Raw genomic sequence first — 20476 nt, 5'->3', positions numbered from 1 at the left:
CAAAGAAGGGTTTATGTTTTCTAGTAAATGCTACCATGTGTGCGTCTAGAACAGTGCGATTTCCTTTTAACTGGGGGCTTGGCGCTTTGATTGCTTTTCCATTGCTGTTAATCAGTGTCTGTGTGGCTGCACTGTGTGCTCAGCCTGAGTGTCCTTGTCAGACATCCCGAGGCTCCTTGCAAGGTTCTGTGTAGCCTGATTCTGGAACAAGAAGCTTCTGCTCGGGCGATGCTATCAATTGGCGAGCCTGTAACCTATGTTCTATAAACAATCCTAGTAATCCCCTGAAATCAGGCAGCAGTGGCCGGCAAGGTATCCGGTGCCTTTGGCCAAGGCTGCCTCTGGCAAAAGGAGCAACGTGTGTTAAGCAGTGGTCCAACCTCCAGATCCCTTCATGGGAGCACAGCTGCATTTGCGTGTGTGAGTGCATCTCGCCACTCTCTGAATGGATGGGCACAGGGGCTACATGGGGGGTGCGGGGAACTGTTCAGGAAGCAGAGCTGTGGAAATGAGATCCTTTATATGCCCGGTTCACTAGGATTTCTCCTCTTTCCTCCCCCCTCGCCCCCATTTTACATGGAATTACAATCTTGCTGCCTCTGTGTTGTTTGTACCAGTTTCACCCCAGGAACATGCTGCTCTTCTGCAGCTCCTCCTTGGGGAGGTAGCGTCCCTGTCTCATTCACTACATCCCGTTCGCTGTCCAGAAGCACTCCTCCTTCTGAGCCTGCTGGAGGCAAAGCATCTGGTGTAGTTTTTAAGGTTTAAGTTTCTTCTCTTTTCCTTGCCTGGTGATTGGTGTGACTGAGCTGCACCCTACCTCGCAGAGCTGGTGAGACTTGCTGATGTGGTGGCTAAGTGGAGCTGGGATGGGAACTGGGAGCGCAGCACCAGCTGGCTGCATGTGGTGCTCAGGAAAAGGAGGAGACTGGCATAAGTGCAGGCGGCCCAGCGCTCTGCCAGCACCCCTTGACCTGGGCTTGTAGCTCAGCACAGGGCCCCAGCTGCATTAGGCCGAGCAAGCCTTACAGCTGTGTTCGCTTTTGTGATTGGGGGGGGGACGGCTAAAGGCAGGTGCAAGGTGGCTTTGGTTCAGTGAAATGGACGGTATGTGGGCCCCAGGCTGTGTGTTTTGGGGAGAGGGTTTGAAATAAGCGAAGCCACTGACTTCTCTGTGTGTTGTGGCCTCCAGGACTCCAAGCAGGGGCCGCCACTGGGGAAATGTGCATCTCCCAGGGTGGTGGTAAGCTGGCGCTTGAGTGAATTTTGATTCTATTCCTCCCCCCGGTGCTGTGCTGCGGGGCTTCCCTGTGGGGTGCAGAGGGCGTGTTCCTGGTATAGGGTCTTTCCATCACTGGGGGAGCTTTGAAGCAGAAGGAAACGGAGCACCGAGCTGAAGGAGGCTGTTCATGTCCTGCATTTTTATTAATTTTAAGGCAAATGAACCAGCTAGCATTATGTGCCCAGCCAGCACATGGACCCCACCTGCAGGATCCAAATCTGCCCCCTGTAAATCAGGGGTGCCAGAGCGTGTTCTCCATTTCCCACACTGGCTGATGATGATGTAACCCAGTGTCATGATCTGGTTTGGTTGGGTGGGATTTGGGACTCCTCCATCCCTGTAGCTTGCTGGCTAAGAGGTGGAGGGAAATGTTTCCCCAGTCACCAGGCTTGCTGTTAGCCACAGTTCAGTGGGATCCTCCACGTGTGAGAGAGAGGGCTAGCCGAGTGGTGTGATCACAGGCCTGGGGTCTAGGTGCTTCTCCTGGGGTCTGATTTCAGCTCCAACACTGACTATGGCCTTGGCTCCCTCCTCCTGCTTTGGTCTCTCGGCGTGTCTGAGCTAATGTCTCACAGGGATGCACTCTAGAGCAGTATTTCTCAACCTTTTTGATACCAGGGACCGGCTTCCTCTATAGTGTCAGTGAGATCTCAGGGACTGGTGCCGGTCCGTGGACCGGTCTCACACTGCTCTAGAGACATTCGAAAAAGGCTCAAGTTGCACAATTGGGCTCTGTGTCTTGGATGCACGTTGAGGTTGAGGAGTGGGGCTTTGCCTCTGTCCCTTATAAAAATAAGCGGCCAATCTGCAAATTCAGAGCCTGGTTCAGGCATCCTGGACATTGGGACCGTTTGGAGCGGGGCTCCCATCTCAGCCCCTCTTCGGTAAATGTGTGGGGTGCCCCCGGCTGGCATGTGTTCTTTGCATCTTCCCACCAGTTTATGGATTCCCCTTGTAAAGCCAGGGCAGAGGGGAGATCTTAGTGCCTGCAATTTACTCTGGTCACCTGAACCCCTTCCCAGCCTTGTGTGCCTGTCACCTCCCATGTTCCGACCTGGTGCCAGGTGCTGGCGCACTGGGCTCCCCAGTGCTGTTCCAGCTAAGTCCTCGGCTTGTCCCCCAGCCCCAGAGCCCCTCTCAGGAGTTTTTCCTATAGTGCACCAGAGCCTGGCTGTCCTGATCATGCACAAGAGGCTGGTTTTCAATCGCTCTGCTCCTTGCTTCAGTTACCGTGACAGCGGGTGTAAAACGTCAGTGACAGCCTTCATCCCTCTGGGGAGGAGGTGATTTCACCTGATCTCTGACCTTCCACCCACACTCCATTCCCCTCTCCCTATTCCTCAGGCCAGCACCCTCCAGTGCTTCAATCAGCTGGCCTGATAAAGCCATTGAACTGAGCTAGAACTGAGGGCTAGGAGTCAGGGGTGCGTGGTTGCTATAGCAAGGGGGGTTGGCTGTAGAAAGCCTGAGAGTTGCGTGTGTGTGTGCGTGTGTGTCTGTAGAGGGAGGGGGAATTGATATGTCTGATTCAGGAAATTCTGCATGTAGCTAGCCAGGAGCTAAGCTGATTCCCGGTTTGTTCTGCTTATGCCGACAGTGTTAAAGGGAGATCAAGGTGAAGTAGCCACTGCCCCATTAGGTTCACACTGGATCGGTGTGAAGCCGTAGGGCAGATCTGTGCTGAAAACTAGCCATGTTCAACAGCCAGTGCGGAAAACATCCCCAGCCCTTCTTAGAACCAGGCTTCAATCACACACACTTGGGCTTTGAAGACAGTTTGGTCCTGCCCATCGCAGCACCCAAACCGTATTCCACCAGGGTTGCAATGAGAGCTATATTTGACCGCTTTAGAACGCGTGCACGGGAGGGTATTTGGTCCCATGTGTTGCCAAGCATTCAGTTGATTTGCGGTCTGGAAAATGTCCGCGTTCTCCAGACTGATTCTGCTCCCTGTGCAGAGCTCCTACAGACTTCAGTTGGGCTTTTGCACACAGCAGCTGTGGAATTGAGGCTCAAGCGTTAGGTCATGAGGGAAACAGGTTTGGGTCTCCTCCCCTTATTGTGACTGTGGGCCTGGCCAGATGGGACACTTTCAGTCCCATTTAAATTGGCTGTAATTTGTTCCCAGGGCTGGCTTGTGCCTTACCCCAGTGCTTGGCAAAGTAGCATGGTGTGGTACAAATCGTGTAATCTGGATGAACACATTACTCACTAATCTAGAATAAATCTCCTAGCTGCACGAGTGCTCTTGAAGTATACAATTCTCTCCAGCCCATGGAAATAAAAAGGCACATTTTGCTGTCCACGCAGAGTGTGAATGTCCCTGTGTGAACATTTCGTGGCTCGCAAAGGGCGTATGTGCAATGTTTTTATGTAACTACGCATAGTACTGTAGCAAATCCGGCCCATCAAGCATTTAGCAATTGTCTCTCTACTCTGAACCTCAGCCGCTTGGAACTTCACAGTGACACCTAGGATAAAGCTCAAATCCTGATCTGAAAAGCACTCTGGCCAAAAAAAGATCTCCAATAGGAGTTAGCCATATAGGGGTTAAAACCAGGGCTTCAGATTTTAGATTTTAACTAATAAATGTGGATAAAATATCCCTAATATAAAATAAATGAAATTTCTGTTTATCCAATACACACCAGAAATGGTTACACAATTCATGTTGACTTCACCCCTTTCCCAGTGCCGTTTGTTTACATAGGTGATGTCCCTTCTCCCAGGCTTGTATCTAAGGGTCTGTCTACACTGAGCAGTAATGTGGATGTGATTTCTAAAGCATAGTAATGTGTTGCACATGAATTGGTCTGTGTAGACCCTGCTGGTTTGCACTAAGGGCTCCTTAGTCTGCTTTAACATAGTGCTGTTTGAAACAGTACGACGTGTATATACAAAGACACGGCCAATTTTTGACATGCATGTAGAACTCTAAAATTGCTAAAAGAATCCCCCTCCTCCCCCCCAATTAAACGAATAAACCCTGAAAAACAAGCCCTGGTTATCACCCCCAAATTAAGCCGTTCCGATTCCATCCAGTAGGTGGCAGTGGTGCACCCAGCCAATTCATCAGTGTGCCTTGTGTAAATATATACATCTCAAAAGATCACGAATCGTGTGTAAATAATCTGAAATATTAACTAGGTCACCCAGATGCTGCTCTGAGCACATCACGTCCAGCTGCAGTTATCGTCTGTCTCCACACAGATTCTGTTGTGGCTCTTTAAATCAGCTGTGTTCTGGATTCTCTCAACACTCTGCTGCCATGGCCCTGGTAACCGTGGGATTGCTGCTCTGGGGTATTTTGTTGCAAATTTTCACACAGGGTGCTCGGGTTAAATATCTGACGTGGTTATTTTATTCTTGCCTAATCCTCTGAGACTCTCCAGATGCCTCTACATTTTACAACGGAAAGCTTTTTAAATGGCGATCCACAGCACAAAGTCAACTCTGATCTTAAAGCTTTCCGACGCGGTCCGCACCGGGGCTCGCTGTGCCTACAAATGACCGGTTGGTGGCAGAAGGGAGCTGCTACGTGCTGAAAAGCAGCTGCTTTTGCGTATTGCTGTCTGCCCAGAAGGAGGAGGTAGTGTCTAGCGACTCCTGTCAGAGACCAGGGCCCCAATGTGCCAGGTGCTCTATGGACCCGTAACAAAAGACACTCCCTGCCCCTCAGAGCTGGACACGGTCGTCTTCCTGCGTTTCAAAGGTGTCTAGGAAGGACTCTGGGGAGGACCGATTGCAATACGGAAGCCACAGAACTGGAACCGGGCCCAGAGTCTCCTGCAGACTGGCTGCCCAGCGCCTTCTATTATAAGACCCTGTTTCCAGGGGCTTTATAACTTTGCCAAACTTTTAAGCGCATTTGCTGAAATTTTCTCAAAAAAAAAAAAAAAAAAATTGAGCTGGAGGCAGACACCCAGCGCGGACGATTTCAACCCGGGTGGTTAAAGTGGGGGTTAAAGTCGTAAGCAACTGAAAACAGGGTCTTAAAATGAAAAGTATCAGGCAACCTTTGCTGGAGGTGGTGCAGGGAGTAACACCAGTAATGTACCGATTTTTACCCAGTTGGTCGCTCCCAACAGGTGCCTGTGCCCTGGCACGGTGCTCACATCACAGCAGGATAGCTACACAGGGGTGCAGTAGTACCCTGTGGTCTGTACCCACAGAAGTACCCTACCCCCAGGCGGGTTATGGGGCAGCCAGCAGCGCCCTCTGGTGGGAGGATGTAAATGGTGCTCCGGAGTCCTGGATTATGAGCCTGACTCTCGGCACTCTGCAGCCTGGCATGACGCGATGGTTTGTTCGAGCAAAGCTGCACCGTGTGTCACAGCCGCCTCTTCTGGCATGGGGGGGGGGGGGGGGGTTGCCAGCCATAACAGTCTGTAGCTCGGCGGGGTTTGTTCCAGCGCTGCGAGCCGGCTGTTCTGAAACATGTTTCCTCTTCTGTTTTTCAGGCTTCTCCCATCTGCCCAATGGGCTGTTCCCGTCATACATTCCCCTGAGCCACCTTGAGGCCCCCCGCAGCGGTAGCCCCCTCCTGGCCCAGCTGGGCCAGCACAGCCTCTTTGAGTCTCAGAAAGGTCAGTCTGCTCGCCTCTGTGTGTTTTTGAACCGGGTTCTTGTCCCTCTCTGTACGAATGGCCATGGGCCCTTCCTCACCTTCCCCATATAGTGGGGGTCTCCATCCCCCCTCGTTACCACTGCCTGCAGGGATGCCCACGCCTGGCGTGTTTTAACAGGAGGGGTGTTCCTGTGGGAGGGGGTGGTTTCATTGAAGACGGTGGCTGTGCCGTGCTTTTTAGCACTTGGTGCCCAGCCGCCAGCATAGCCGCGCCAGTGGGAACCACTAGCGTCAGCAGGTCAAATGCTGCGGGCACCGGTGGAACAAGTGTTCCTGGAAATGGGCTTAGCTGCTGCAGTGCAAATCACAGCATGGGGGGCCTCCCGGGTCTGCGTGGGTGGGCTGTATGATGGCCGGTCATTGGTGGCTCTGATTAGGGCAGATTCCCCTGGCGGCAATCAGATTAAACCAGCATGCTCTTCCGTGTGCAGAGATCCTCTGCCCAGCAGCCAGAGAGAACCTGCCCTTGGGTTGCATTGATCCCTCCTCTTCTCCTGCCCCCTCGAAGGGAGAGGCCTCTGTTGGGCAGCAGTTTAATAAGGGAACTTAAATACTGAAGTGCGGATGCCTTTAGGGACAGGCCCATCAGCCTAGCCTCCTGAATTAACCCTTCGATGCTTGGAGCCCCATCCCAGTAACCGAATTACAAGCTCTATCTCGGAACATATCTCTGCTCAGCCCTGGACACTTCATGCCCCGGAGTTAAGGGGTTTCTGGACAGATTGGCAGTGGGGAGAGGTTAGAGAAGAGAGTGGGGGGGCGTGGGGGGCGTTGTTCAAGTCATAGCTGGTATGATGGAGGCCTGAACATCAACGCTGGCAGCAATCCTCCTCGATTGCTCCACGTGACCCCTTACCATGCTAAGTGCCAGCCATCAGCCACTGGCACTTTGTCCTGGCCCCCACTGGGACTTAAAATCTGTGTATATCCCAGTCCCCAAAGGGTTAAAGGGGTCGTGCTGTCTATGGTTACAGCACAGCACCGGGCAGCAAGGTGTTCCAGTTTAGCTCAGCCCCACAGCTGCAGACTGGGTGATGCTCCGAAAGCTGGGCCTGGGAGGAGGCCAGAGGCTGGGTTTGAGAAGTACGTTGAGACACCAGAAGAACATTGACCAGTACAATGACCGTCATTAAGCCTTAACAAGTGTCGTTGACCCATCTTGCCTCCTTTGCCCAGGCTGCATATGAGCCAGACACTGTAGCAGCAGGTTCTTGGATTGGTCTCGTGCTCGTTGCGTGGTATGCTGGGCTCTCACCCTTCCGAACAAGAGAGGCTGATGTTTTATCTCCCCTAAAGATGTAGGCAGTTTCTCTGTTGCACTACTGTCTGGAGGACCTGGGGGCCTGTGTTTGTCTGAGGTCTGTGGGCTGCGGGGAATCTTGGCAAGATCCTTTTCCCATCAATTTGATGGTTGGGATTTTGTGAGACTTGGACAAGTTCTGGGGATGCTGGAAGCCCGGGAATCCCACTAGAAATCCTGGCTCTCCGCTAACACTAAAGGTTTGGGATCTGTTTTGCCCTAAGCAAGAGCATCTAAATGCTGATCCCATATTGGCCTGATCCCATTTTCCCATCTTCGTTCGCTACAGCCTAGAGTTTTAGGGCTCCCGATGGGAGCAGTTATGGTTTGGTGTCTGCAGTGGAGAGAAACGAAGGTAACCTTGTTCCATTTCATTTTGCAGATGGGTTTTACTTATCCGGCCATGCGGGACAGGCTGCCTTGCACCCGCAAGCTCCCATCTCGAGGACAGCGGTCAACCACACGCCAAGTGCCCTGCTCCGCGAGAAGGACCTCGGGCACCTGCACAAGAGCTCCAAAGAGGGCCTGAGAGACCCCCCCGGCAAGGAGCGGGTGTGTCGGAGTGACCTCTCCCTGCCCTTCGCCAAGAAAGATGGCAAGCAGAAAGAGGAGCCCCGGCCTCGCAGCGTGGTGGATCTCACCCAGGAAGCCAAACCTGACGGGGACCGGAAAGGGACTGGCTTGGAGAAGCCTGTGAAGGCAGGGGAGCGGCTGTCCCCGTTCTTTGCCGAGCACATGCCAAACCGGGGGGCCGGCAGTGGAGAACCAAAGTCCAAGAATCCGCTGCAGACCTCTTCGCTCAACAACTGCAACGGCGGCGGGGATCCCATGCTGAAAGCGCTGGGGAGCGAGCAGGACCGCTGTGCCAAGGACCCCAATCGCCATGATGAGAACATGAGGCCTTCGGCTCACGCCCACTCCGACAGGCTGAAAAGGGGCGACTCCGCCATGGCCTCGGGAGGCGCTTTGCACATCTCCTGCAGCTGCCCCTCCCCGCACCCATCCCAGCCAGGGAAAATGACGCCCTCTTCTACGTTCCCTCCCCAGCCCGTCCATTCCAACATGTACACCATCTTCCCACCGGCCAAGGATCCCGGGAGGGAGCACAAAGTCGTCGCCCCCACCTTCGTGCCTTCGGTCGAGGCCTACGACGAGAGGAACGGGCCCATCCAGATCGCCTCCCAGGCCCGGGACAACAAAGCTAAGGACAAGGACCTGGGCAAAGTGGGCGTGTTGCAGTCGCCCACAGAGCGGTGTTTCGCTGACGCCTCCCGCACGCTCTTGTCCCAGGACTTCTCTTGCCACAGCGAAGCCAAAAGGATGGAGGTCCTGAGGGAGAAGGGGTCTGTGATCAGGGCCAACTCCATGGCGCTGAAGAGGCAAGTGGCTTCGGAGCCCTTTCTGAACCGGCCCGGGCTGGGCTCTCCGGAAAGCAGGGAGTTCCTGGCCACCAAGGACTTGCTGAAGCCGTGCCCAGAGCCAGAACACCGCCCCTGTGAAAGAGAGCGCTTCCAAAGGGCCGGCTCCAAAGAAGCAGCGAAGGTGTATGGCACTTTGGACTCCTCCAGGCAACATCTGGACCACCGGCAGCTGAAGCCCCCCGAGCACAAATGGAAGCCCTTCGAAATGGGCAACTTTGCCACCACCCAGATGGCAGTGCTAGCCGCCCAGCACAATCACGCCGGCCGGGCGGAGGAGGAAGCCAAGAAGGTGTATCTTGACCCCAGCGGCCTGCCGAGGTCTTCGGTGGTCGGGTCCCGGGGCCCCCCGGACGCTCTTCACCCCAACTCCCACGGGGAAGGGTCTGCCATGCAGAGCCTCATCAAGTACAGTGGCAGCTTTGCCAAGGAGACGGCAGCTCGGCAAAGCAATGGCAAGAAGAGCCCATTCGGCGGGCTCGGCAACATGAAGCTGGACTCTGCCCAGCTGGGCACCTCCAAGATCCAGCAGCTGCTGGCCCAGCAAGCGGGGAAGCAGTTGAAGAGAGACCCGGAGAGACCAGAAAGCGCCAAGTCCTTTGGCCGCGAGAGCATCGGGTCACAGGGCGAGGTGGAGGTCCGGCACCTGCCCGTCGGCATCGCAGTGGCGGTTGCTCGGCAGAAGGACAACAGCGGCAGCAAGGTGGGGCCCAGCCTGGCGGATCGGGATCGTTCCCTCTCCCTGAGCAGCATAAAAGGTAGGACCCAGGTGTCTGTCTGAGAGCCTTGGGACCGAACTCTGCACCGCTGGGGCGTGCAGGGGCGGGAAGTCTCAAGAAGCCGAGGCTGATCGGGGCTCCCCTCTTTAGGCTGCTTTTGTGGATTGGGGATGGATGAGAACAGAATGGGGGGCAGAGGAGGCTAAAACCTAGACACGGTTTTATTTGGGGGATTTGGCTGGTTCAGGGGCTTGGTAAGAGCCCAGGGAGCTTTTTCTCTCCAGGGCATCAGTGTGAGTCCAGTCAGCTTGATAGCGACAGCTGCCCTCTGTCGGCTCTACCGCAGGAGCTGGGTAGCCTCAGCCTGCTTCCCTGTGCCCCGCAAGCCAGAAGTCTCCTGCCGCCACGGAGGCCCGTCAACTTTCCCTTGTGAGCAGCCTCAGAGGGAGGCTGAGGATCGAAGGGGCATTGGGAACCCTGTCCTCTTGTGCCTCCAAGGCCTTGGCAGGGTGAGGTGCAGAGGCAGCTTGCCTGGGCTGTTCCCATTCTTGGGACCCCACCCCCCCGTCCTAGGCCTGTATCTGGCTGTGTTGAGCCATATGGGATAGGACTTGACACTCCCCAGTCAACATCATCTTTGCTTCTTCCCTCCATTTGACAAATAAACCACCCGGCCTTTGCTCTTACAAAGGGGGCTGCTCTGTTGGGTGATCACCCACTCTCCGTCTTTGCCTTCTCCCTTGTGGATCCACGTGGGTAGGGTTGGCTTGTGGGCTGTGTTCATTCGCTGCCCTGTGCTGATCATGGTGCTCGGGGCCAAAGTGAACAGAGAAAACGTTTGGCAGCACTCGGCATCCAGAACTGACCGACTCTTGCTCGGCCCGTGTCCGTGACCCTCCTGCTTTTGCTTTCAGCAAACGATTGCCTAGGCGGAATGAAAGAGCCTGTGCTTTACTGCGAGCGGGGATAGCATTCGAATCCTCGGGGCCGGCCCTCTCGGGAGCGGTGTTGCCACCACAAAGTCGTGCCTGTAAACTCTTCGAACCAAACCGCACCAACACGAATCTTGTGCTCGTGATTTAATCTAGGATTTGCAATGGGTTTAAAACGAGTAGGACCAAACTGAGCCCTTGCTCAGGGAACAGACTACATTGAATGTAGCTCTTGCCTAATAAGACCGAATCGCTGCGTTGCCTTAGTCAAGCCAGACCGGACTGAATTCAAGTAACTGTACAGCTAGACTAGAGGTCCCCAAACTGTGGGGTGCACCCCCCTTGGGAGGTGCAGAGAAATGTGCGAGGGGGGGACGGGACGGCATGGCGGGACCCAGGCCGGACCCCAAGGGGGGACAGGGAGGGAGTGCCACCCAGCCCCGCTCTGGCTTTGCATCCAACCACTGCCTGGCTGCAGCTCCGCTCCCGTTCTGCTTCCGGCCCCCATCACAGCCTCAGCCCCTGGTTTCCAGCCCTGCACGTGAGCACGTCCCGGCCCCGGCTCCACTCCCGGCCCCAACCGCGGTTCTGCCTCTGGCCCCATTCCGGGCCCCAGACCCACCTCTACCCATGGCCCTGGCACCTGGCCTGGCCCCAGCCTCGGCCCTGACTGCTGCCTCACTTCCTGCCCTGGCTCCCATGGGGGACGTGGGGGCGGGGATGCTCGCCATGTAAAAAGTTTGGTGACCACTGATGTAGACTAAGGGTGCTCAGGGGAGGTTTGCATATGTAACTCCCCCCATGCATCAATTAGAGAATAGATTCCCCTAAGACTGGGAGCTAAATGCAGTTGTCTGCTGGGCTCTTGGTTGGCTATTTGGTGTTAGTCAAAAGGCCTGTTGAACGGACATGGAGCTGCATGGCTTTAAAGCAGGAGGGTTGCAAACCTGCCATTTGCTTTCTTGTTTAATTAGTGCAGTTTCTTTTTATGCCAGGCTTCTTCTATTCCTACTGTCCTGCATCCTGGCTGTGGCGTGCCCCCACCGCCAAGAAAACGCACACACTTTCTCTGATCACTTTTAACTGGTTTCTTTTTCAATCTGCACCCACCTCTTTGATTTCCACTGCCTTTCACCTTAACAAGGTGCAATGATCACCAGAGGGGGTTGCTGACTGACTGAATTCACACTTTGAGCCTTGTTTTAAATAGAAACAGGGCGTTTTAAAAGAGAACCTCTGAAAACTCATACTTGCAATTGGTCCAGCTGGCCACTGGATGCCGCTGTTATTCAACACACATTGCTGGGAAAGGACACCTGTTGGTCCCTGCAGCGTGAAACAAACTACAAATCCTTTCCTGAAGCCAATGGGCATGTTTTTGGCGGGGTAGCCAGAAGGGGGTTGGGTAAACTTTGGGATCAGTTTTAGCGCCCCTGAAAATGAGGGAGTTGCTGGTATTGGTGAGAGCCAGGGTTGGTGTACAAGCTACCGCGTGCTTCATGGATCGCGCCACTCCCCAGCACTCTCCCGTTTGAAAACCGTGGTGAGTGGTTGGCTCCGGGAGCCCTGGCTGATCTTGCCTTCCACGGTCTCGGACTGGGATAGAGGAGGTCTCTGCAACAAGACTCTAGCTCATTTAAGGTTTAGCTGTTTGAAACGGGGCCCATCTGATGGCACCGGAAAACAAGCCTGAGGCCAAGCGCGGATTACGGAAGTGTAATTTGGCCTCTGCGAAAGCTGCCCTGGAACGAGAGTCAGCCCCCACCTCGCGGTCTAGCCTCTCAGTGTTCTTGGGGAGCAGCCCACTGTAGAGAACATAGCAGCAATCCCCTCTCAGCAGCAAAGGCATTGGTAGCCATCATGAGATTTCCCGTAACGCCCAGAATAAAAGGCTACAGCTCTTGGTACAGACAAGTAATTGGCGCACTCACCCACGGCCACTGCTTGGACATCCAGACGTAGCTGAGGATCCAAAGGGATCTTCCCTTCCCACGCCCCAGACTGGAAACCACAGTGACATCAGCGCTAACGGAGAGGCTGAGATCCTCTATGCCACTTCAGCCAACTGCTTCCTGACCTCCCAACATTACCCAAGACTTACCTGGATTAAAACCTTCCTCCAGATAAGACGAAATAACCGAGAATGTCCTGGTGCCGGAGCCCCCACCCTTTCACTGTCACCGCCACCAGCCTCATGTGCATTTCAGACTGGAGGTGCGATGGGGGAAGAGACATTCGTGAGAGAGCCTGCCAGGCAAATTGAACCAAATTGAACCCCAGGGCCCCTCAGCAAGCAAAGAACAACTCCAATCTGACTCTGGCATGGGCCAGCAGTAACATTTAGGCTGCTCAAATAAGGCCTTATCCCAAGCCTGAACAAGTCAATACCAGTCTTCCCATTGAATTCACTGGTCTCGGGCAGGCCTGTACCATTAATGCTCTGATGTGATTAGAGCTGCTGTAGATGTTTTTTCATTTAAAATCTTTTTCACAAAAAATAGCTTTTTCCTCCGAACTGACATTTCTCTGGGAAATGTATGTTTTCGACACAAATTTTCAGGTGTTTCGTCCCAAAACTGAAAATGTTTGGGCTGTCGGTCACCAAAAACAGACAAATTTTATCGGGAGAAGTGGGGGAATTTTCAGTGTCACCAAAAACATGTGGGCCCTGAATGTTTCCGCTTTCAGCTGCTGAAGACCAAAAATCCCAGGGTTATTGTGGTTCTTTGAATGAGCCCTGAAAAACTTCATAGAAAACTTTTGACAAAAAAGTGGGTCTTTTTGTCACAAATTTTGCAGGAAAAAAGAAATCGCCATCGCCAGCTATAATGATATTTGCTTGTGTTTCTGAAGTCAGGTGACCAGATCGAAGGTGAAGGATGTCCATTCACATACCCTTCTCACCACATACATTTGGATTGATTGAAGGTGTCAGGGTTTCCTGTCCCTCCTTTTTCAAAACACTTTAGTTAAGCTGGTGCATGTCCCTGAGCAGACACTTTTTTTTTTTTTTCCAGTTCAGTTTTATTTTGATTTTAGTTAAATCTGGGTTTTAAAAAAAGCAGATTAAACTAAACCTACACAAGCTGCTATGGAACCAAAAATCAGAGCATCTACTTAGGGGAAGAGGTGGTTTGCATCAGTTTAACTAAATCAGTTTAAAAAACAATTTGATGTAAACTGATGCACCATCTTGTATGGCAGCCATGACTGCCCTTACCTGGCTTCCCAAGGATATTGTGGTGGTAGGAGTCTTATTTTCCATAATGAATCTTTTTTCTGCTCTATCAGTTCCCCAAGCTGTGTTGTCGCCTTTGCCTGTACCATCCTGCTCTACGCCTCTGTATGGGACTTGTGGGGCATTTTGGAGTAGCATTGATGCATCTCAGAGACACAGGGGGACAGAACTAGACTGAATCCTCCTGCAGTTGAATGGAGGGTGTTAGAGGGGATAATGACTTTGTTTTTCCAGGGGCTCTGGATGCTGTGCCTTACACGAAAATCCATTTCTAAAGGGATGCTCCAGATATTGTAATAACACCCCCGCCCCCTTCATTGCAATGAAAAACAGACCCAAAGGAGCGCAGCCAACAAGGGGGGCTGGCAGGGCTTCTGCTGAAAGAATGCTTGGCTGGGGGGCGGGGGCGAGGGGGGGAGAATGGGTCCAAGAGCTTAGCAAGGAGAGTTGGGGCTCACTTGTACATGGGTGGGAACTCAGCTAAGGAGGAAAACAACACCTCTTTGAGCCCATCTCTGTCTTGTTGAGAGGCCGAAGCGTCAGGTTATAAAGCCCCGCCAACCCATTGCCAGCTGAGCGGGTCCCTGTTCTGATCTTTGTGTCAGCCCCGTTAACGCATCCAAAGCCCAGCTCCCAAGGTCCCCAGGGTGCTGAAGGGGCGTGGACCATTTACAGCTGACCCTGATCGAAGGCGAGCACCAGTGCTCTGGAGTGGAGGGAGGAAAGCGAGGGAATGATGGGATTTGCAGCTCGGGACTGGGAATTTATGGCAGCGATGCAGAAATGCAAGGCTCGAGGGAGTGAGCTCCTGGCGGTTCCCAGCTGTGAGCACCTCTGAACCCATCAGTCAGACGGGGGCACCCTGTGTTCCTGAAACGCCAGGTCCCATGACCTTGCCACTACTCTTCCACATTCCTCCTCTTGGCATGTCTCCCGTGTCAGCCCGCCCCCTTGCCCATCACTCTCCGTCTGAGCTGGGAGGGATGGATTGATTGATTGGCAGTGCTGAGGGAACAGGAGTGAGACATTCAGCTTAGTTTTTTTAGTCCTACCCTTCTCCAGAGGGGCTGAGATTCATCACCCCGGCCATCACACCCCCGGCCCAAACCTTTGTCTGGAGAGTCATTTGTCTCCCTGTTAGCAGCCCCCTCCCCTGTCCCTCCCACCCTGCATCCCATTCCCATAGCCCCTTTCGTTCTTTCCACGCTCTCCTCGGCCATCGCTGGAGCCATCCGAAGGTCCCGTAGCCAACACAGGGAGCTGTTTGTTAAGCCATCCAGGCACCCAAACCCGCCCAGCCCGCGTTAAATGTAATTTACGGAGCCAAACTAAAAGGCTGCAAACAAAAGTTGAATTCTAACAGGCCTCTGGGTCTGTTGCTAAGTGATGGAATTGGCTTTCATACAGAAAACAAGGCCGTTCTTTTTCTTTCTCTCGCCCCCTCTCCTTCCCCCTGTGTGCCAAGAGATATTCTACTAATAACATTAGCTTGCTTGCGCTGAGTGGACGGTGCATGAATGTTTAGACCTTTTAAGAAAGAGAAAGCAGGCTTTAGTTGGCTAATCTGTGGTATTTGGCAAGTAAAATGCAGGTATTTAGTACTGGGCATCGGTTGCCAAGGAAACCGGCCTAAGCTTTTCCTCTGTGCATAAGTGATTGAATTTTGTATGCGCTCCATGCGTCATGTTCATATAGATGGACAAAATGGGCATTCACCGACCGGGACAATTGCTGGCTTGTACAGAAAAGGGACTTTTCTTATGGGAGGGGGGTTTGTGTCAGCAAGAACGAGTTAGGGAAAAGGGGGGCGGGTTTTTTTTAAATAAAAGCTCAGCTATAAATAGTGGATCTGAAAAAATATACATGGCAAAAAATAAATAAAATAAGCTCTGCAAATAGAAAGGCTAGTAGGGGAAAGAGGGAAAATGTCCCGAGAGGCCATTAGCCAAAGGCTCTGTCTGAATTTCAGCTGCCAGAGAGATGGCCAGCCTTGATTAAAAAATAAATAAATAAGAGGGCTCTGGCTGGAAAAACTGGGTGATTTGGCTGCGGGTGTGTGTATATTGGCTAGTTTAGCAAGCTCTTAAAATAATCCCAACCCTGAGATCAACTAGCATTAGATGCATGACAGTGTTTAGTTGTAAACACAGCAGAAGCCACCCTTAACATGGGGAGGAGTGGTGGCTGTCCCAGCGTAGCAGAGAGAAGCATGAGGGCATGAAGCGGCTCAGCATAGAATGCTACTGGAGTGTAGCTTTTTACGTGTCAAAGAGCGGATCCACATGCTCTGTCCATCAGCCCGTCCCAGCAGGGCCTGTGCTCCTGAGAGATTCGACATCGGAGGGGGCCTGTTTCTGTCCTCTGAGAAGTCCCTCTCAGGGGAAGCGGAGAGGATGCTGCTCTCCTCACTGGGGCGTGAGGCTGCTGCCTTTACCCTCTGTTCCTTGCCAGCCTCGCCCACTCAGGGCAAGCCTCTGAGAAGCCTATAGGAAGCTATTAAAACTAGGGAAGGATCGGCTAATGGGTGCCAGACGCTGGCATCCAGCGCGATCTGTCGGCTCAAGGAAGGAGTGGCCTGTGGAAGCTATTGTCCGTGAAGTGCAGCGTCCAGGCAGGCTTCGAGCCATGTGCTGGCACTGTGGAAAGCCTCTTGAGAAAGCTGGTTGAGACACTTGAGAAGCTGGTGCATCCCTTTCCACCTGACGCCCATTGGAAGTGGGCAAGAGGAGGAGGGAAGGGGAGATGTTGTTTCACTACAATATTCTTCCTGACAGCAAAAGCTGAGGGAATTGGAGTGTTGACAGCTAAAAACACTGACTGTCCAGGCCTGTTGAAATACACAGCGGAGCCTCTCTTTGAAAGGATCTCTGTCAGCAGAGTGGACTTGATGTGAAGAGATGCTTCCCAGTGCACCTGGCCCAGCCAGAAGGGAGAGCAAGGGCTTTGGGAAAAGGGTGCAAATGAGCAAAGGTGCGGCTCTGTGAGACCAAGCAGTGTGGCTGCAGGACGCCCCGTTCGAAGGGAGACAGGTGTTAGGACTTTGGGCCACTGCCGTGAGTGGGGCCTGCCCGTGTCTGGTCAGGGGAACAAGGAGGCGTCATCCTAGTCCCATTGACTTGCTGGGAATAGGGGTGGGCTTTATTAAATGATTAGATCCCCACCTAAAAGAAGGTACTGGGTAAGGGTAGTAATGAAGTGTGTGGGGGTGGGAGGGCAGGATAAGTGGTATAGGCAGAGGCTTTAGACAAAGGTGAGGAAAATAAATATATAAATAACCTGAGCTAACCGTACTCTTGGGACACAGGAGTTGCCAGACTGGATCAGCCCCAAGGTCCATCTAGTCTTTTGCCTCTGACAGTGCCAGCACCAGACACTTTAGGGGGAGGTGCAAGAATCCCCGCACTAGAGCAGGATAGACTGCTGCCCAGGAAAGTCTTGCCCTGATCCCTAACTGAGATTGTCTAGCAGCCTGAAGCAGGAGGTTGCTACCGCTTCCCTAACTCTCTGCATCAACAGTTAGAACTCTGGGAGCTCTTGGTATCCATGTAAGTGTCCAGAGAGAGAGAGAGAGACCATAGATTTGTAGATTGTAAGGCCAGAAGGGCCTTATGATCATCTAGTGTGAACTCCTGTATAACACAGGCCAAAGAACCTGACCTCTGTACGTCTGCTAAAGTTCACACAGATGCTGTGGGCTTTGTGCAGATCTTATAGAATGAAATGCGGTCTAGACGTCAAGTGCCAGAGAATCCACCATGCTCCTAGGTAAAGTTCATTTAAGCAGCTTTGTCTTTAAGAATCAGTTCTTCTTGGACTTACCTCCTGTCTGTTTTACCTTTGCAGAAGATAACGGAGGGGCAGAGGGGACAAACAGAGCTAAATTCAATTGCTTGAAAGTGTTTATTTCAAACCGCACACGACCGGAATGGGAATAGTGTGAGAATATAATCCTCAAACCCCATTTAGATAGTGTCTCTTCATCATGTCTTTGATCAACAGATACATTTGAGTCCCTGATCCCTGTCCTGTCACTTGAGCTGTTTTATTAGCTACTCTGGGGCTTGGTGCTGCAACCCTTTGGAGATACTAGATGCGGATTAGCCCTAGAACTGCAGGTTCAGAGGGTACTTTGCACATCTGACCAGGGGACAGCTGCTTATATTTTCAGGGGTAGCACCTGTGCTAACTGCTGATGGTTTGTGCCTTAGGGCATGGCCGCTCAGATGACGACTGTGGGGATGACCGCACCCGCCATCGGGACAGTCACTTCCTGGCAGGGCGTTTGGAGCGAGATCAGGAGAAGCTACTCAGGTGAGGTTTTGGGTTTTGCTCCTGGAGGCATGGACCAGGCCGTCTTGTGGCACACATGGGCTTGGGGATGCACCTAGCGAATCATGCTTGAATGCCTGCCTGTTTACCCTCTTGAGTGAAGCCACGGATTTAACCACCAGTGTGGCAGGCACCCACGTTTGGGCTGAGTTGGCATTTCTGGGAATAGTGGCCTTGCATCTCTCCACTGGTTCGGCAGGGAGCGTGGGACTTCACGAAACCCTGGCACGCAACCCGTAACTGCTCCAAATGAGAGGCAGGGTGGAAAGGGAGAGAATTCTGGGTTGACCGAGGAACAGAACTGGCGTGCGAACGCAGGCTGGGCCTGCTGTTAGCCTTCCTCTTTATTCTACAGAACTCTTGGTCACTTTGTGCCCTCCTTGGTCTCTTTTTTTGTCTCTCACCCATACTTTGAAGACTGATTCTTGGGGGGGTTCTAGTAATCTCCAGATCTGCTCCCCTTCCTTGTCCTTCTTTCCCAGTACTCTAGTTTATTGCTAGTTGACATCCCTTGTGCTTCTTGGTGGGTTCCTTTAGCCACACAATGCACCCCGCGCTAAGACTGGCTCTAACTCTTCTGTTTTTGCTTCCCAATGACCAGAGAAAGCAAGGAGCTGGCGGACTTTGCCCGGCTGCATCCCTCCAGCTGTGCCACGAACGGTTTGAACTCCAACCTCATGGTGACGGGCGGGCCAACCCTGACTGGCTCAGGGCGCTGGTCTGCCGACCCGGCTTCACATTTGGCAGCTCACCCGTGGCTACCCAGGACTGGTAGCCCTTCCATGTGGTTAGCTAGCCATCCCTATGGTGAGTCTTTCAGGGAGGGGGAAGGTTGTGAAGCCCTTGATATGCCCATAAGAATAAAAGAGGAATAAGGTTGCTGTGACTGATGATGGTGATTAGTGGCACCTCCTTGATTTCAGGAGGGATGTTTCTTGAAGAGACCCCGCTGAAAATAACCTTCAGTATTGAATGCACCTGCAGTTGCTGTACGTCTGAGTCCCTGTGGGCAGCCAGACGTTCCAGTGTCACTTCTCTCTCCCTGTTTTCTTTATCGTCCCCTCATTTGTCAGTGTCTATAGGGAGCCCTCTTTGATTGTCTGACTGACCTGAGTTTTGATGATGATTCCACTTCTAGGACTTGGCCACCCATCCTTGCACCAAGGCATGACTCCTGGCTTCCCCCCTAGCATGGGGGGTGCTCTCCCTTCTGCCTACCAGTTTGCCAGAGATCCTCAGACCGGGCAGCTAGTTGTGATCCCCAGCGAGCACTTGCCACACTTCGGTAAGCACGCACCGACGATGGGCCCGGGGTCCAGTCTTGAAGGTCAGTGGGGACAGAACAAGGGATGTGGTCTGCCTGTGGTAACAAACCATGAGTGTACTCGTACAGTACCTAGTGAGAGACACTGGTGCTTAGAACCTTCACTCAAAGCTCAAATGGCAGATGTCTGTCCAGAAGGTGTTTCCTGCGGCCTGCCTGTAGTATGTTTTCAAGGATAAAATTCTAGGGCAGGATGGGTGTGTGTGTGGGGGGCAGTGAAGTTGTGCAGCTGGTGGTACACTGATGGGCAATGCGGAGTTGGTTCTCCAGCTATTAATTCTTGGGACCACTTTGTTCAAGCCTTGAAGACCATTTTCTTTCCCAACCCGACAGTCTCCCATCTCTCAGTTCTGAACATGCAAAGAGGATGGGCTCCGCCAGTCTGTTGGAGATCTGTGGACCATAGAACAATAGAAATGTAGGGCTGGAAGGGACCTCAAGAGGTTATCTAGTCCATCCCTCTGTGCTGAGGCAGGATCAAGTATACCTTGACCATCCCTGACAGGTGTTTGTCCAGCTGGTTCTTAAAAACCTCCAGTGATGGGGATTCCACAAGTTCCCTTGGGAACTGGGGAAAATGCCTGGCCCGGAAGATGATGATGCTGCAGAGCCTGGGGAAAGACTTGCCACCAGTACTACGTCTGAGGAGTTGTGGTTTGGCAGAGAGTCAGCTGGGTAGGGACTTTGCCACAGCTTTGAGACAGGACTGTTGAGCTGTTCCGTGCTGAATCGGAAACTCTAGCAGTGTTCAACTGGAAGCTACAGCCAGCTTGGGATTCAGCTGGCTGCTTGTTACGTGATTTCAGCAGTTGCAAATACCGTACACCAGTTCTTCAGCTGGGGCACTGGCTCATTTGTCTCTGAGTGGAATGCAAGGTGTCCTGTGTGGACTTCTAGAGCCCTGCCTAGGCCTGGCTATCTGAGAGACCAGCACTGAGAGCAGCTGGGGGCCCTATAGTTGCTAGATTTAAATGCAAGCGTGATGATGCCATGGAGTCTTCAGAGTAGGAGGCTTGACTATGGAACTTCCTTTGCCCTGCTGGTCTGACCCGGACTAGGCTTTCTGGCCTTTCCGGCACAGCCAAGACCCTCTTGTGAGGTATTGCCTAGGTGTGGTGGGATGCAGGAGAGTGTGTGTGAGGGGGAAGCTAAAGTGGGGGAGTGACTTGCATTTCTGTGCGAGCTATTAAATTAATCGCCGTGGACTCTGGGAAGGGGGCACTTCATAAATCTACAATGAATATTAAACCCACCCTGTTGCTGCTCCATGCACGCGGGTTCTGTCCATTTTAACAGTACGGTTGTGA

At 52.8% G+C, this 20476-nt stretch overlaps 1 protein-coding gene across 10 annotated transcripts in view; it reads left to right on the top strand.

Moving 5' to 3' along the window:
• The window catches only part of TNRC18 (trinucleotide repeat containing 18), a 94830-nt gene that overhangs the window by 34806 nt on the left and 39548 nt on the right, over positions 1-20476 (top strand). For all 10 annotated transcript variants that reach the window (XM_067534207.1, XM_067534208.1, XM_067534216.1 and 7 more), the window contains 5 exons: positions 5743-5868; positions 7592-9385; positions 17725-17827; positions 18447-18652; positions 18984-19130. In XM_067534207.1, the coding sequence (XP_067390308.1) occupies positions 5743-5868; positions 7592-9385; positions 17725-17827; positions 18447-18652; positions 18984-19130 (2376 nt within the window). The remainder of the gene's footprint in view (positions 1-5742; positions 5869-7591; positions 9386-17724; positions 17828-18446; positions 18653-18983; positions 19131-20476) is intronic.

Source organism: Emydura macquarii, unplaced genomic scaffold (genome assembly GCF_026122565.2).
Source record: "Emydura macquarii macquarii isolate MOO-44397 ecotype Brisbane River unplaced genomic scaffold, CSIRO-AGI_Emac_v2 contig_3390, whole genome shotgun sequence".
Classification (NCBI taxonomy): Eukaryota; Metazoa; Chordata; order Testudines; family Chelidae; genus Emydura; species Emydura macquarii.
Note: the sequence above shows the minus strand (reverse complement) of the source record. Positions and strands in the feature narration are given on the sequence as shown.